Source organism: Prinia subflava, chromosome 2 (genome assembly GCF_021018805.1).
Source record: "Prinia subflava isolate CZ2003 ecotype Zambia chromosome 2, Cam_Psub_1.2, whole genome shotgun sequence".
Lineage (NCBI taxonomy): Eukaryota > Metazoa > Chordata > Aves > Passeriformes > Cisticolidae > Prinia > Prinia subflava.
Window position 1 is genome coordinate 101,989,984 of NC_086248.1, and position 15,726 is coordinate 102,005,709.

The following is a 15,726-nucleotide window of genomic DNA, read 5'->3' on the forward strand; positions in this document are numbered from 1 at the left end:
ACAGCTAGTTGTGCTATGTGTGTTTTGCTTTAAGCAGCTGTGGCTTACTTAAAATTCATGCTATAGCTGTGTGGTAAGCACTTCTCTTCTCTTGAAGTAGCAGGAAACAAAAGAAGCAGAGAAAAAGTTACAAAGGAAATCCAAGGAATGGTCAGAAAAAGAACCTGGTCCCCTGCCTCTGCTCATTGCTTTTACCACTGCTTCCTACTTGCCCTGTCCCACCACTCCTGTGGTGAAAGGAGGTGCACTGAGGGACATGTTTGTAAGACTAAACACCAACATAAAAAGATGCAACAATGAAGGACAGGACACCAGAACAAATGTACAAGCACTTAAAGAGTAACAGAGTGGAAAAACCAGCTGGAATGAGTTTTTCAAGCAGATATAGTGACATGCCATTCTAGTTCCTTTAAGAGAATAACTGGATTAGTAAAGAAGAGGGGATCTGGGATGGGCTGCCGCTTAACGTTTAGACCCATAGGCCTAATACTGTGCACCTTCCATATAAACAAACAAAAGAAATACTTTCTTGCCATAATAACCATAAGCAGGGTGCATCAACAGGTGCATAGAATACTGCACTGAGAACCCAAGTATCCATAGTTGACCTTCAAACAAGACAGACATTGGAAGAGAGGTACCATGGGGGTCAGTCTTGGGATTCAGTTAATTAGTACATCCAGTCTGCCTGCAACTCCTCTGTACAGACCCAAGGCCCTGCAACAAGGCATGGACCGCCAAAAAGGGGCCAACATATTCTCTCCAAGCTTCTTTAATATCCAGCATTTAAATATCCCTAACGTATTAGAAATACCAAAACAAGTAATAGATGGTATTGTTTAGGCACATTCCTACACGATCGGTTAATACCTTACTGACAAATGGTTTAAATCAGTCATTTCTTGGTTCAGGGCCACATTTGGGCACTGAGACTGAAGTTGTTCAGATGTCTGATGTTAGATCTCACTTCACAAAGTGACAACATTCAACTTGACTCTGTTCTGTTCAAAGCCAGAAAAAGAGGAAAAGACAAACAAAAACTCCCAAACATCTGCTGATCAAGGAGCTCTGGATTATCAGGGTCTCCTCAGACCAGTCTTTAATCTGTGGATACAAACTGAGGTTGTCTTTTAATACAATTGAGGATGTCTTTTGAAAAAAGAAATTGCATTAATCCTTAAACAATAAAGAGCCATGTGCCTTACTCTTGATTCTGTCCCAACACTAGTAGTCCCATTGCTACAGGGAGGGTTAACAGCCTACAGTAAGGAGCTAAGGTTAGGAGCCATCTGTCAGGACTAATTAGAAACCCTGAAGCATATTTTCTCGATGATTTTGCAGAAGTTTCACAATTTGATGGGATCCTATCTGGGAAGCTTAAGGAGATCAGCCGCAGAAATCTTTTGCATGCAGTTCTAGAAGAAAAGCTATATGATCAAAAAGATCATTATGGAGACATGAGAAGAAAGTTCCAAACACTGAGGGCTTCACTAAGCCTCTGGGGGTGCTGTTCCAGCAACTACAGAAGTTCAGGAGACAAAAGAGGGTTAAAGTGAAGCCTGAATGACTCAAAAAGGAGGAGTGTTATCCCAGAAGCACACATCTAGCACCAGGGTGACACACAGGAAAACATTGCATCGTGGAAGTGTGAACTGACAAAAGAGGGTAAACTCACAAAGTTAAAATTTGGGCTGCAATTTCATATTGCAAAAGTCAAGGAAAGCTGTGGACAACAGGCAGGGCTCTACTTCATAAAAAGCTGTCCATAGGGAGGACTAAATTTTGCTGTCACATAGTTATCTGCTTAGATCAGCAACATCTGATGCTCCTGATCCACTGCAGTTGTTTGCTGGGTCAAGCCAAAGACAGTAGATGATTCAAAAGCAAGTTCTTTCTTTGTTTAAACCAGCACATTTTATAAATTAATTGTGTTTAGTCACATGATCAAAACCAGACTTTCTGTCGCTGAAGATACTCAGGGCAGTTTTAGTTGTTATATTTCATAGCTTATGCTACTCCAAAGTCTGAAACATTTAATAGCAGACATTTTTTCCAGTCTTGGAAGACCCACACACAGTCTGATTAAACCACATTCCTGTGAAATGAAAAGTACATAACAAACTAGGGTTTCACAAAATTACAACCAAACTCGATCTGTATTGCTTTGTCAAATATCCAGCATTCTACAGAATTGCAGGCAAAAATGTGCCTGCATCCCCTGCTTAATTTGGTGCTTTTTCTTCCATGTAACACCCATCTAACAGTCTTTATTACTACAGTGAAAATATTACACGTCTCTGAGTTTCAATATTGGGGACACTCTTCATATTTTTGTATTTGCTTTAGCAGTCCTTGAGACTTTTGCTTGACTTTGAGTAAATGAAGTTCAGGTTACGTGAGAATACTTCCTCCTGGTCAAGGACAGACAGAATGTCAATATAAAATTACCCTCTAGTCCCAGAAAAGGAAGTATCTGCCAATTTTCCACTGAGCCAACTGTGGGACACTGGGGTATGGAGAAAAACAAGCAATTAGGACTGATGTGAGCTCACAAGGAAAGTATTCTGTCCTGAGGCGTGTTTACCTCTTGAATGCAGCTTACAGGCTCTTTTACAAATACTCCTCAGATTCTGCAAGACAGGCATTGAGATTTATGCAGCAACAATGATTTCACTTTTTTGGATATGCAAATCTCTCTCACCTGTTAAAACATATATTCTAACATATAGCTCATCCATAACCACTCACAAACACATATAGCAGAGAAGTACAGTACTAGAGATCAGCAGCCCCTTCTCTCTCTTGCACATGTTTGTTTTCTAAAACTCTTTCATATCTTTTAATTTGGTTTCAAGTGCAGCGATAGTACAGCTTTGCTAGAAGTGACTAAGAATGTCTGGAGGAATCAGATTTATTTCAAAATTAGGTTGTCATAAAATGTCTCTCTACTCTTAAATGTCACTGATTTGAATAAATTCTTGTTCCACAGCTACAATCTATACAGTTAGATTCGGCAGTTTTAGACCAAACACTGAGAACTATGTCAGGAAATTCACAGAAAAATACATGTGTGCCAGCAAATAAAGGATTCTCCATTGTTAACAGTACAGCTGGTAAAAAAATAAAAATCACAGGTAAAAAGTCCACATTGCACCTATTTTAAGGATAACTTCTTACGAACAACTTTGTAGTGTAATCATTCCAAGTCAACAGGGTGATTTGAGGTAGGGAGGGGAGGCTGTTTTAAGATTCAAATACTTGGTGGCTCAAGGACAAAGACTATCACTATAAACATAGATTACACATTTTCACCTTCCCCCCAAAACATGGGAGACGGTGTTTCTTACCTATTTGGTCTTCAGGAATGAGTGATTCGATTGGGGGATCAAGTTCGGAGCTTTGGGACAAATAGTTCTTGACTTGGGTCATGAACTGACGAATTGTTTGTAGCATATCAGTGCTCGAAACATGGCACTCCTTGTTTTCTTGGAGAAAGCTGACATAGTCCTGTACTAAGCATCCAAAATAGGTTCGTTTGTCCCGGGACATTTCTGCAATTTTCTTAATCATCCTCTTCTCGGGGGTCATGAAGGAACTGAAAACTCCGCTGACTTTCCGTAGCTGAGATTTCACAATCTTGGGCAGAACAAATGAACTGCTTCTTTTCTTCTTGGGCTTCAAAGGGGGTGCCAGGCTCTCCTGGTCACTTTCACCCTCAAAATCCTCCAGGCTGCTGTTGGTATCCCCCTCATAGCCGAAGAGCGGCATGCTCCGATCGAAGTCCAGCGAGTCAGACGAGGAGGTGGAAATGCTCATGTCGCTCAGTCTCTGCCGGCCCCCATTCCACGGGATGTGTGACTCAGAGATGGCAGCTGGCGTCTTTTTGGGAGCTGCTGGAGCCGGCTCGGGCAGGGTTTCACCTGGAACAGTGGCTGCCTCGGGCAGGCGCATGGAGTCAGGCCGCACTGCCGCCACACTCCTGGAGGCACCGTCTGCGGAGCAAACAGCCTGCTTTTTCAGTCGAGGAGGCGGAATCGGGGTGGGCTTGTTCTGCAGCAAATCCAAGCCTCTCTCCTTCTTATGGCTGACTGTTTCTGGCATGTTCGCCTGCTTTATAGTCCTGGAAATCTGTGGGCTTGTGAGGGTGCTATTAATAGCAGGAGGTGGTGGCCGCGGGGGTGGGGAGCGAGGCCTTGTTGTGCCATTCACGTCTGGAGTTCTCGGGCTCTGCCTTTTCAGACTTCCACTAACATCCTGGCTGTGCACTTTTAAGAAGAGGGGATTAATAAAACACAGCGCTCCATTGGTCTGGCTGCACTCCAGCTCTGAAGGCGTTCTGGTTCGTATAGAATGCACTCCATTTATAAGGCAGAGCTGGCGTGAGTTTTTGCGAGCACTGTCCAAAGGCACAGGCCTACGGGGAGGTGAAGGATCCGGGAGTTTGCTGTTAGCCAGGGAGCTCCAAAAGTCTGAAAATCATCATTGCATTAATGTAAGAATCCAAAACAGCATGCAGATGGCTTTTAGAACATTCAGCTCAACAACACCAGTTTAAAGTATCAAGAAATTTAGGCAAGATTTTATTAATTCAAATGAGGAAAAACCCTCAAGTGAAAAAACTCCAAGTGAACTTCTTAAAGCACCACCAGACATAACTGCATGCTACATTCCTGGGGGTGCTCTTACTCACTTATAAATACCATGACTGATGCATAGCTTTCAATCAGCCCACTAAGCTTAAAATTAAACTGAGAATCAAAGAAAGGAATGGAGACTGTAACAGAATACTTTTTACAGGCTTGAGACTGAAATGAACACAAACTGCTTGCTAGCATCTCACTCAGGAGAAATAAAGCAAGATTCTCAGCTGGTATTAATTAGCTCACTTCATTAAAGACAATAGTTAAGCTGATTTACACCAGCTGATAAAGGTCACTTACAGAAACTCTACAAGTATTTTGGTTCAGTTTCTTTTCATAGTGAACACATGAAACTATACATGAAAAGGCAGCTCACATTTTGTTGTGATGGATGCACGCATCACCTTTAGTTATGCAGACCAAGAGTTCAACTGTCTAATAAGGGCACTGGCCTACTACCCTGACTTTGCTACGGGGACAGTTTGCCTGAAAATAGATATGCAGTGACACATAAAGAGACCCAGTGTGCAGTCCCACACCAGCAGCACGGAAAACCTATGCTACACCAGCAAGTTGCAGCCTCTGCACTTATCCCAGTAAAGGGACAGCATATTTGTGCAACTGAGTCACTGCTAAAGAGCATCGGTTCCTGAAGGCATGAAGATTGAAACCAGTTGTGCCCTTGAGGGTAGCACTCATGCTGAAGTAAGGGCAGAATACCAGAGGAGGGAGATGTAGCTAAAGTTTGCCAATCTTGATACAGTCCTTTCCCCGTAGTGTGTCAAAATGGCTCACTGGAGGAAATTGAGCAATGATACCTGGGCCCAAGTGCATGAATACCAAGCATCCACAACAGGTCCATGCCTAACATCTGTGTCCTGCCTGCAGGGCAGAAGACAGGAAACAGCCTGTGGTGAGAGGCCACAGCCAGATAAGGTCCAAAGGCACAGGCATGTTTCCCTATATAGTCATGCCATGTTGCTGGTGTTTCCAGCTTCAGGACTTCACATCCTGCCTGCAGATCTCTCAGTGCCTGTGCCTGTGTCATGTGGCTGCTAACAATCACACGTGATGTAAGCACTGCTGCAGGTGAAACATAAGGGAGACTGAGAGAGAATTATATGTTCAGCACATGAAACCATACAAGTTGGCAGCAGCCTTGAAATCTTGACCAAAAGTTCCTCCTGATGTGGTTTGCTGGGCTACATGCTGTTGACTTGAGTTGTGCAGCTCTCCCTCCGAGCTTACTGCATAAGAGAGCTCTGACAGGGGATACAGTCCTGTGTTCACACATCATGGGATTTTGTGCCTATGTGTTCCTCAAAGAAAACTCACACTTAACAGGAAGGGCTGTTGGCAGTTTTTAGGCCTCTCTTGAGTCCACAGCATTGAAAGGCTGACTTTCTGGTGTGCTCTTCTGCATGTGGACACCTAAACCTCCATCAAAATCTCAACTTTGTTGCCTGCTTTTAGCTCAAGGAAACTGTGATCCTAATCTGGTGTATATAAGGTAATTGATCCCCAATACAGCACAGACAATACACACAGACACTGATCCATTGATCTCCTCCTCAGCTTCCAAATGTAGTAGCTAAAGAAAAATCACACACAATGCAGAGACTGTTCAAGAGCAGGACTAATTTTGCAGCAAGTAGGCCACAGTGTTCTGGGGTACTGGTGACCAAGTGTGGTTAGCCTGGAGAGCTTGATCAACGTTACCATTATTGTCCTCTATGGAGAGACTGACCTCCCGTTACTTTAAGGCTTCTATGACTAGGAGAATGTCTTCATTACACTGTATCCTAGTCAGACCTTCCACTTTCTTTTTGCCATCTAAATATTGACCTAAATTTGCCATATTTGCCTCTATTCCCATGATAATGCATAGTTTCACTTGATTACCTAAACTTGCAGCCAAGCAGTGAAGAAGTAATTTCTCTCCTCTCTAAAACAAACCCTTTAATTGCATTGCTACTGCAGCAAACCAAAATCCAAAGCACTGCAATACATCCCTGGGGATGGCTTTACTGCAAAGTCCCACCAGACAGTTCATGAGATCTTTATGCTAGTACTGACTTAGAGAGGATCCTTTTCAAAATCAATGATTAAAAAACCTACTGCAACAAAGACTGCTTACAGTCAATCTTCCCTTCCTGGAAAAGGAAATGAGGCCACTCAGCAGTTTGCTCGATGTGGAGTTGCTCAATGACTCATCTGGGTGGTGCCCAAGTTTCAAATTCCACCAGGCTTTGCATCCATCTCCTCTGAGGTCAAGGTATGTTTTACAATGAGCCTGTGTTTGGCTGAAGCACAAAGCCATGTGAGGACATGTCTTTGCACTGTCTTTTGGTATTTTAAAAATTTCACCTAACCCTGCCCATGGATACATTCTACATATCCCATATGCACACTCCTCATTTTCTAAATATGCTACTTCATTGAGGCACTGATCTCAAAATTCACCATTTTAAGTTTGCATGTCAATCTTAACAGAAGTTTTATTAACAAAGGACCTCAGTTCCTACACTCTCCTCACAATAAATAATAAAGCCAGTGCCTGCTATGTGAGCATGCAGACAACGTTATGCTTGGAGCAGAAGCCACATCAGTCTCTGTGTGGAGACTGTGAGATGTGCTTTGCCCAAGGGCTGGCCAAAGAGAAGAGAGAAGGAAGAAAGAAACAGCACTAATGAAAATATTATAGAAAGAAGGAAGAGCACCCCTCTGTTGGCCAAAAGAATGTTTGGCCTTCGCAAATAAGAGAAACCGCTTTTCTAAACAAAATCTGTACAATCACTAACCAATACAAACTATTTACTGATACAGCCTATTTTTCAATGTTACAGGAGTGGTACAGGGAAGGATATCTATGTAGAGACCTACTTACTCAGTCCAAGCTGAGCAATCTCTTCAAGTTCAGCTTCTGTCTTCGCCGCAGCAATTGCATGAGGCAACTTCAGTGTGAATGGAAGGACATCCCTGTTTTCAAAGACAAAACCATGATGGTTTTCAGTAACATCCAGTTTTAAAAGCTTTTTTTTAAAACACTGGCAGTGGCTGATCTCTGATGATTTTCTTCTTGGGCTGCAGCAGGTAGCAAGATCCTTAAACACAGAGCACAATTAAATATTACATTACCAACCCCAGGGCTCCTTTACATTGCAGAGTGGTGTGAAGGGCAAAGGACAGTCAAGTGCCCAGGATGTTCCCTAGGATCATTTCCACAGAGCCATCCAGTATTTTCTGCCTTTCCAACAGAAGCTTTTACACCTGGTCTTCTACAAGCAGATCAGTGAGATACGAACTTGTTACCTGCCCTTAATACTTAAAAAAATCTTCTTACTTTCTGAATACACTGTTGACTGCTATTCCAGTTTTCAGAATAAAATTTTATTCTAACTAATGTTTCTAAACTGCCACATCTGTAGTAGAAGTACCCATAGAATTAAGACTAAATTAGAATCCTACACAACTCGTGTCAGTGTGAATTTTGGTTTTAAGGCTGCAAACAAGCCAACCATCTGCTATAGCACAGACAGATAGTGGGTCTTTATTACATAAATATTCTCTATATTGTATGTTAGCTTCTTGAAAAAACAGGATCTCAGAATTCCATTCACACTCGAGCCAACCATATGCACAAGACTTATACACTAGCTAAAGAGCATTTGAAAGGCACTTTACGTGGTTACACAGATAATCCAGAGTCCAGATCACCATCATGGTCTCAATTCAAAGTTAGGTAAACCCTCATAAAAATTAGTTCGGTACCTTCTGCAAGAAATTCCCTCTGATTTTAGAAAAATTTCCTGGATTTCCTGTGATGTACCAAATGGTACTGTCTCTTTTTCACAATAGCTACCTATCTGCCTCCTTTAGTCTAAAGTCCTTCAAAGCAACTTTGAACCTTCAGTGACAGAAAATGGATAGACTAATGCCAAGAAATCTGTTTGCCGCATGATCCTGCAGGTACTTAGAATTTACTAGAGCCTGGCAAGTGGGCAGGACTGAAAGGGTGACAAGATAAGGAATATCCTCAATAAACTACTTTTAAATGCATTTTCAGCTCTTTGCTCATCTGAATGCTGACCAATTACCCATACGGTATCAATGCTGCTTTTATTACATGCATGTCCAGCTTGGATAAACAGAGGCCATAGCAAAGGGGTCTAAGATGCTTTTCCACCACAAACAAAACCAGCAAGCACAGCAGCTCAAGAGCATCCCACATCAGAAATCATCACATGGCCAGCATGAACTGGCAGCCTTGATGCAGTAAAAAGACTGAGACCATCACAGCTGCCTCTCCCTGCTTCCTTCAGGAAATGTGCACCTGTGCAGTTTGATTGTCCCCTGTCTATGCATACATACAAGGCTCAAGCAACAGTCTGGAAATTTTCACCAGTAAACTGAAGTCAAATTGAAAACAAAAGATAAAAACACCAGCTACTTTTTTTCTGCATTCTACCTGAAAAACAATTTTGGCAACCATAAACTGCAAAGCTGACAAGGCCGTTTTTGTTGTTTGCCATTTAAACTGACATCTCCCAGTTGTCATATTCTACACATCTGACATTTTTCCATTATGCCCCAAAAATTCTTCTCACCAGCAATTCCAAGAAATGGATTTTGAAGCTAGTTTGTGATTGTTTTTAAATGAGCTATGAAGCACTTAAGAAGGCAAGATATCAGCTAAAGTAAAGTTCAGCTTGGCACCACCTCACAGTTGGGTGGATAAAATCAGAGCAGCCTCCCAATAATCAGTATGAAGTAAGACAGAGAGACTTGCTTCCAAGACTCACCTCTGATTTCTACCATTACCTTCTAAGGCTACCCAGGAATATTTGCAGATTGGCAACATAAATATGCTGAACCAAGTCCTCATAACTCTTTTACTCAAGACAGTCTAGCAGATATGACTTGGAACACAGCACCATCTTACCTGCTAATACAGTAGAAAGCAATGAGTCTGAACAAATCAGCAAAACTAATTCCAGACCCCTCCAAAGAAAAGGCTGCAAAGAAAGTTACAAGAAAGAATCACACATTATTCCACTGTTTCTTAAAACAGTTTAATAAAACACATCACAGATTTTAGCATTAAGTTAGTAAGTTTTCACCATCAAGCTACTATTTGGTTAAGAGAAAATAACTCCATAGAGGAGTACATATCCCTGCTGAAGGCATTTTCAAGAATATACTGATAATCTTGGTGGCTGGTTTGCTTTTGTATTCCAAGCATATGGCCTAATTCCTGTAAAACAGAATAAATGTGATGAGGCCTGCACAGTGTTTTGCTAATAGACAACAAATCAATAAATGAGGCTTTGTTTGCCCGGTGTACTAATATACCTAATTTTAAATCTCGTATTTCCTCCTCTTGAATTCTATTCTACTCACTTTTCTCTGCCCTAGGCGTGTAGAACCTGAAGGGATAAATTTTCATTCACTCCAAGAAAACCTTTTAACCTGAAAACCCTTAAAAACTCTGTCAGTTGTTGCATGCCACTGCCTTGCACAAGGGAAGAGGAAGACACGAGCAGTGCCTTTCCTTTTTTCCCACTTGATACCATTGTTTCTTTGTTGATACAAATACTAGTTCTCAGTAATAATGATGATTATCTCAGGCACTCTCTAATGCCAGTAGGAAATCTCACCCAATGACTACACAGATCGAGCAGAAAAAGCTCCTATAATGAAATGATCCAGATCTTTTGCCTCTGGTCTAAAACCTCAGCTGTGACAAATAGCTAAAACTATCAGTAAATACTTCTCCCCGTGGAAGAATTTTGTTCATAAAAGACAGTATATAATTATTTTCTAGATGGGAATTTATTAGTGTAACAAGTCTATAAACACAGCCTTAGACCACACTTAGATGAACTGTTACTGACAACTGTCTCTTCTCTTTGCCTTGCTTGTAACTGGAACTAAAACCAGACACGTGGAATTAACTTTTTGTTACTGGATGCAGGGAAGAGAGAGATAAAAAGGGAAAAACTCAATTAAAATTATGTCAGTTTACAAATAGAAATAGAAGTTAACTATAGATTCTCTGTTTCAGGGATGTTTAACTGAAATAGTTGCTAATTTCCTCCAGTTTTCTCTTTCTTGTTAAAAATGAAATATTTGCTCCACTTGCAGTTTCAGCACCACATACACTTACCAGCTGCAGCTTCATTTTTTCATTCCTAAATCTCAAACCTATTTTTCACACCCTCCCTTCTAAAGATATGAGGGCATTATTGGTTCAAGACAATTTGGAGTGCTAAGATTTGCACCTTTCTACTAAAAAAAAAAAGAACAAATATAGTATGAATTAAAAAGAGAAATCATTGATCTTGCAACAGAAACAGTTCTAAAGGGTTAAAATCCATTTAGTCATTACAAAAAAGAAAAACCAAAAAAACAACCCACAACCAAAAAGAACACCAACAAAACCTACCACCAACAAAAACAAACCCAGCAACTTATCCCACACCTAAACTGAAGACAGAGAGAGCTCATTACCAAGTTGCATCCAAGAACAATCCCCTGAGTACAAGAAAATGCAAGGATATTTCATTGAAAGACAGGATTACAGACTGTGTTTCTACAAAAGACTCATAAGTTTCTAAGAGGATAACTACCCATAAAAATAAATTAATCCTGGATTCAGCAAGGTACACAATGGAAACTTTCCAGTTGCAGCAGCCTTAAATGTTTCTATATATCTGCCCAGCGAGTGGCAGAATATGCCTAACTCACTCCCAGAGCCCACCTCAGAGAGCAGTGCAGGCAGCCCATGACATGCTTTGCACAACTTTAGGTATCCTTTGCTGGGGGTTTCAGCAGTGTGAATGCTCCTGCAACCTACAGGGAGAAAGTACCTAAGGAACAGCTGAAACTGTTAAATAACTCACAACTTACTGTATGTACTTTCTTTTATGGCAAATTCTTTCAGGCAGGACCCAGAGTCACTGGACAGACGCAGAGAGATGACTTTCTTCTGCAACTTTGCAGATTTCCTAACCAGAAATATCTGTTGTGGAGAAGGCAGAAGGACATGGTTTTAGCTTCATCACAGATGCCAGAACAAATACAGATCATATACAAAAAGGAACCAGAACAAACTCATGATGTCTAAAACATACTGTAATTTAATTGGTCATTTACATGCACTAAAATACACTGTATTTTTACTTGTTCATTACTGTATTGGGTCCAATACTTGGATGTAAAATGGTAGCACAATATTTGGGAAAAGCATGTCTTCAAAGAAATTGAGATTATTCTTACCCCAGGAGGCTGTGTCTGCAAAATTTCCACGGCTTCAGCATCATTCAGACCAAGCTGCAGCCACACAGGGTAAGTATGGAGGAGCTTGTCCAATATGCTTAGCTTGTTGGATAGGCTGTCATATCCAGAGTCTCGGGGACAGCTTTTTACATCATTTTTCTCAGGAGAGACATTATCCATGTCCTTTATTAGACTGTGGAAAATTTAGAAAAAAAATTAGACATGCTAACCTCCTATGAACAATCACTCAAGTCAGCGAACAGAATTATCACAAAGCTCATGGCACTGCTGACACTCTGGGCTGGCACTTCTCCTACTGAGTATTCTCATATTTAGCATACACAAAAATTCTCTTTAAAGGTTCTCAATTCAAAGCCAGCTTGAAGACAAGCCTTAGCATTCTTCTGTGAGGTTGGAGAAATTCAGCCATCACTTCAGATACAACTGTATGCGCAAATGTGATTGACTGAACATTTCACTTGCCTCCTTATCTGCGCTAATGTACAGAAAAACTTCTCTTCAAGGATATTTATGCAATATTTATGCAATTCAGACACTTTTATTCCCAGATTATTTATTATTATCTGGGATTCCCAGATATCCCAGCAAATGCTGCAACCCACAGAAATCTTGCTCTCTCCTACGTGCCAGAAAAATCTGTTCAATACCCTGACAATGGAGCAACTCAGCACCTATTGGTGATCACTGCATCAGACACAAGAACTTTGTCTGTTTGGAGGGATTATTTTTACAACACAAGTCCACAAGCCAGCACCACTTCACCTTATGCCCAGACTACTGTCTCTGCTCTGGCAGCTCTGCTGCCTTCACATATGCATATCCCTCCGCTAAGAGGTCAGAGTGGGAGGAGGTGAGAAAGATGAGAAACCCAAGAAAGAGACAAGAAAAAAATGTTAACCCCCCCCAAATAACCCTCCCCAAGGCACAGCTTCCTTAAAAATGTCATAATTGGCAGTTACTTCTTATTGTACTCCTGCTAAGTTCTGTAAATAGTTATAATTTTTTCCCATATTGCCATGGAAGTCCTTACTCACATTTTAATACTACACTTCCCAGGATCAGAAACAATGAAGGAATTGTATATTTATGCCCAAATTCCTTTTGCTGTGCATTGAGTGCTATGTGAGAAATAAAGGCTAAGCTAAGTGTGAACATGGCAAAGTAATGTAAGGTTAAAATTTATTTGGGGCAGTGTCGAGGTGTTCATGGGTTTAGGGTCTTAAAAGGCCAGGAGCATTCTCTGGTTATTACAAAGTTGTTTATTATATAAACGCATCAGTCTTGAGGGCAAGAGTTCTAACTATGTGGTCTTACTAAAGTCATAAAGCTTAAAGTCCCAGTGGGGTGTAACAGCAAACTGACAGAGAGTCCCAACCACGGGGGTAAAACAAACTGACAAGGGGTCCCAGCCACAGGGGAAAGACAGATAGACAAGGGGTCCTGGCCACAGGAAGAGACAGATGGACAAGGTATCCCGGCCACAGGGAGAGGCAGATGGACAAAGGGTCCCGGCAACAAGGAAAGACAGATTCTTGGCCCAGAGTCCCATTCGGCCCAGAGTCCTATTCCCAAGCAGTGCTCCCTGCAGTCGCAGTTGAAACAGCAAAGCTACTGCCATAGCAGCAGCAGCAGCCAAAGCTGCATCCCCCACGCAGCAGCAGCAGAGATGGCAGAAGCACCCCTCAAGCGCTATAATACCTGACAAAGTCCTGACAACAGCTCCCTGGCCACGGCTCCCTGGCAAAGCCCCATTCTGTCTTGTAGATGGGAGGAGAATGGATTGATCATTGAAAAATCAATGAATCAATACCATTGCCCCAAAACCAGGGGTTTTTTATCCATAAACTCTAAATGCATATTCATGCCCATAGGTTGGCTAATCAACTAAGAACACAGTTCTAAAACATTCTTTCTACACCAATCTAAACTTAATTTTGAAAGTACATGAAGCTACAAAAAACTACGAAGGATGGTATCAAAACTTAGTCACATGGCATATCTATTAACATAAAAAGCTCTATCTTATACCATATCTATTAACATAAAACATTCTCTCTCATTCATGTAAAAATTGTACCTGCTCTATCTAGTAATGTGATGTTCTACTTTGTTTTTATTATGTCTAAAGCTAGGTTGTCAGGCCTCAAGACGCTGGGCCTTGTGCTGGCTGACTAATTCTTAAGGCATTTAGAGTATACTCACTTAAAACTAAAGTCTAAACTTACACTTAGAGTATACTTACTTACTTAAAACTAAAGTCTAAACTTCTACTTCATTTTTACATAGCTTAATATATTCTAGTTTCTCTAAAGGCTTCAATTCCACCTCTGCACCTTTCTCTCTCCCTGGGGAACACAGGGGAGCATACACTTCAACAGGGCACGGGATCTAAAGTTACTGCTACATTCAGTAGTGAAGTACAGTTTTTGGAAGCTACAGATTCTTGTTATTAAAAATCCAAATAAACAGAGTACTTTGAGAACTCCTTTTGTTATGCAAAGCTTCACCATCATCCATACAATACAGAATACCCAGTGCAAGTGCATGTATGTTGCTGACTCAAATTCCTCATTTTCTAGCTAGAAATACATCCTGTGATTCTCCCCATGCCAGAAATCACTATGGAGCAATTACTCTGGTAACAGCTTCCTGATGACAAAATTTAGGAACAGACAAAAAGCACCCTGCAAGCTCTACTGACTCCCCGAGATGTCAGGCAAAGGATGTGTTCCCCTTACAGACCTTTTCTGTGGCAGAAGAGGCCCTGGGCGGCAGAGGGCAACATAGCTCCACCTCCTCACTGCACACTATGCAGCTCTTCTGAATTCTGTTCTTTGGACAGGCCCTAAGCATCACTAGCAGCATTTACCATCCTTATTATGCCAGCTACTGTACCCTCAGCAAGTGAGTACAGAATTCACAGGCACAGGAGCACTGAATACTTAAAAGCAAACAAAAAGCCTCTCCCCCCCCCCCCACATAAAAACCCAAAGAAAACAAGCTGAACCAAATTTAGACCCACCAAGTAAAAAAAAACAAATTACCAACCTGCTTTCTTCTAGCTTTGTTCAGCAACTTGCAGCATAACAAAGGGAAGTAAATGAGGAAGAGAACTTCCACTGTACGATCAGATAAGAACAGGCAACATCATTTGACTTTTTGTTACCTGGATCAACTACCACTACCAGCATTTACCTCTTTTGTTTCCTCTGTTTTATTATTTATGATGTGATGCTTTTCAGATTTCCAAGGCATCTCAAATATAGGTGATTTCCCCCCACTGCCCACAAGCATCAAAAGCTATTACTAACAGCCAGTATGCCTTCGAGGGGCACAAAATAGACAGAAATACATTGGGTGCAGGAGGGAAGTACTTTTTATATTGGTCAGGACCAAGTCTGAAACTGCCTCAGTAGGAATACTGAGTTCCCTTTTCAACCAGTCCCAGAAGAGCCTAGCGTTGCAATGGATGACTCTCCAAAAAGTCAGATCATGAACCACAAAAGTGTTTTCCTGAGCTGTACTTTAAGTAAATATTGCTCAGAAATTTCCCACTCTTTCTCAGTGCCAGTTAGCTGGATTACAAACCAAACGGACCTGTGGCAAAGTGCAAGTTATACACCAATGCTGGCTGCAAGCTTGGACAGATAGAAATCATTTTCACTCCTCTTGGTCAGGAGGTGAAAACCAAATATGCTGCAGGGGGAATATGTCCAAGAGGGAAAAGTTTTTTGCCTACTGTTATAAATGCATAGCCAATAATTTTTATTAATAATTTACAAAATAA

General features: G+C 41.3%; 1 protein-coding gene across 10 annotated transcripts in view; it reads right to left on the minus strand.

Annotated features, from left to right (window-relative positions):
• The window catches only part of LOC134547399 (sodium/potassium/calcium exchanger 3-like), a 234,323-nt gene that overhangs the window by 12,264 nt on the left and 206,333 nt on the right, over positions 1–15,726 (minus strand). For all 10 annotated transcript variants that reach the window (XM_063391260.1, XM_063391258.1, XM_063391259.1 and 7 more), the window contains 5 exons: positions 11,919–12,111; positions 11,550–11,661; positions 9,583–9,655; positions 7,528–7,619; positions 3,348–4,469 (listed from right to left, as the gene is read on the minus strand). In XM_063391260.1, the coding sequence (XP_063247330.1) occupies positions 3,348–4,469; positions 7,528–7,619; positions 9,583–9,655; positions 11,550–11,661; positions 11,919–12,111 (1,592 nt within the window). The remainder of the gene's footprint in view (positions 1–3,347; positions 4,470–7,527; positions 7,620–9,582; positions 9,656–11,549; positions 11,662–11,918; positions 12,112–15,726) is intronic.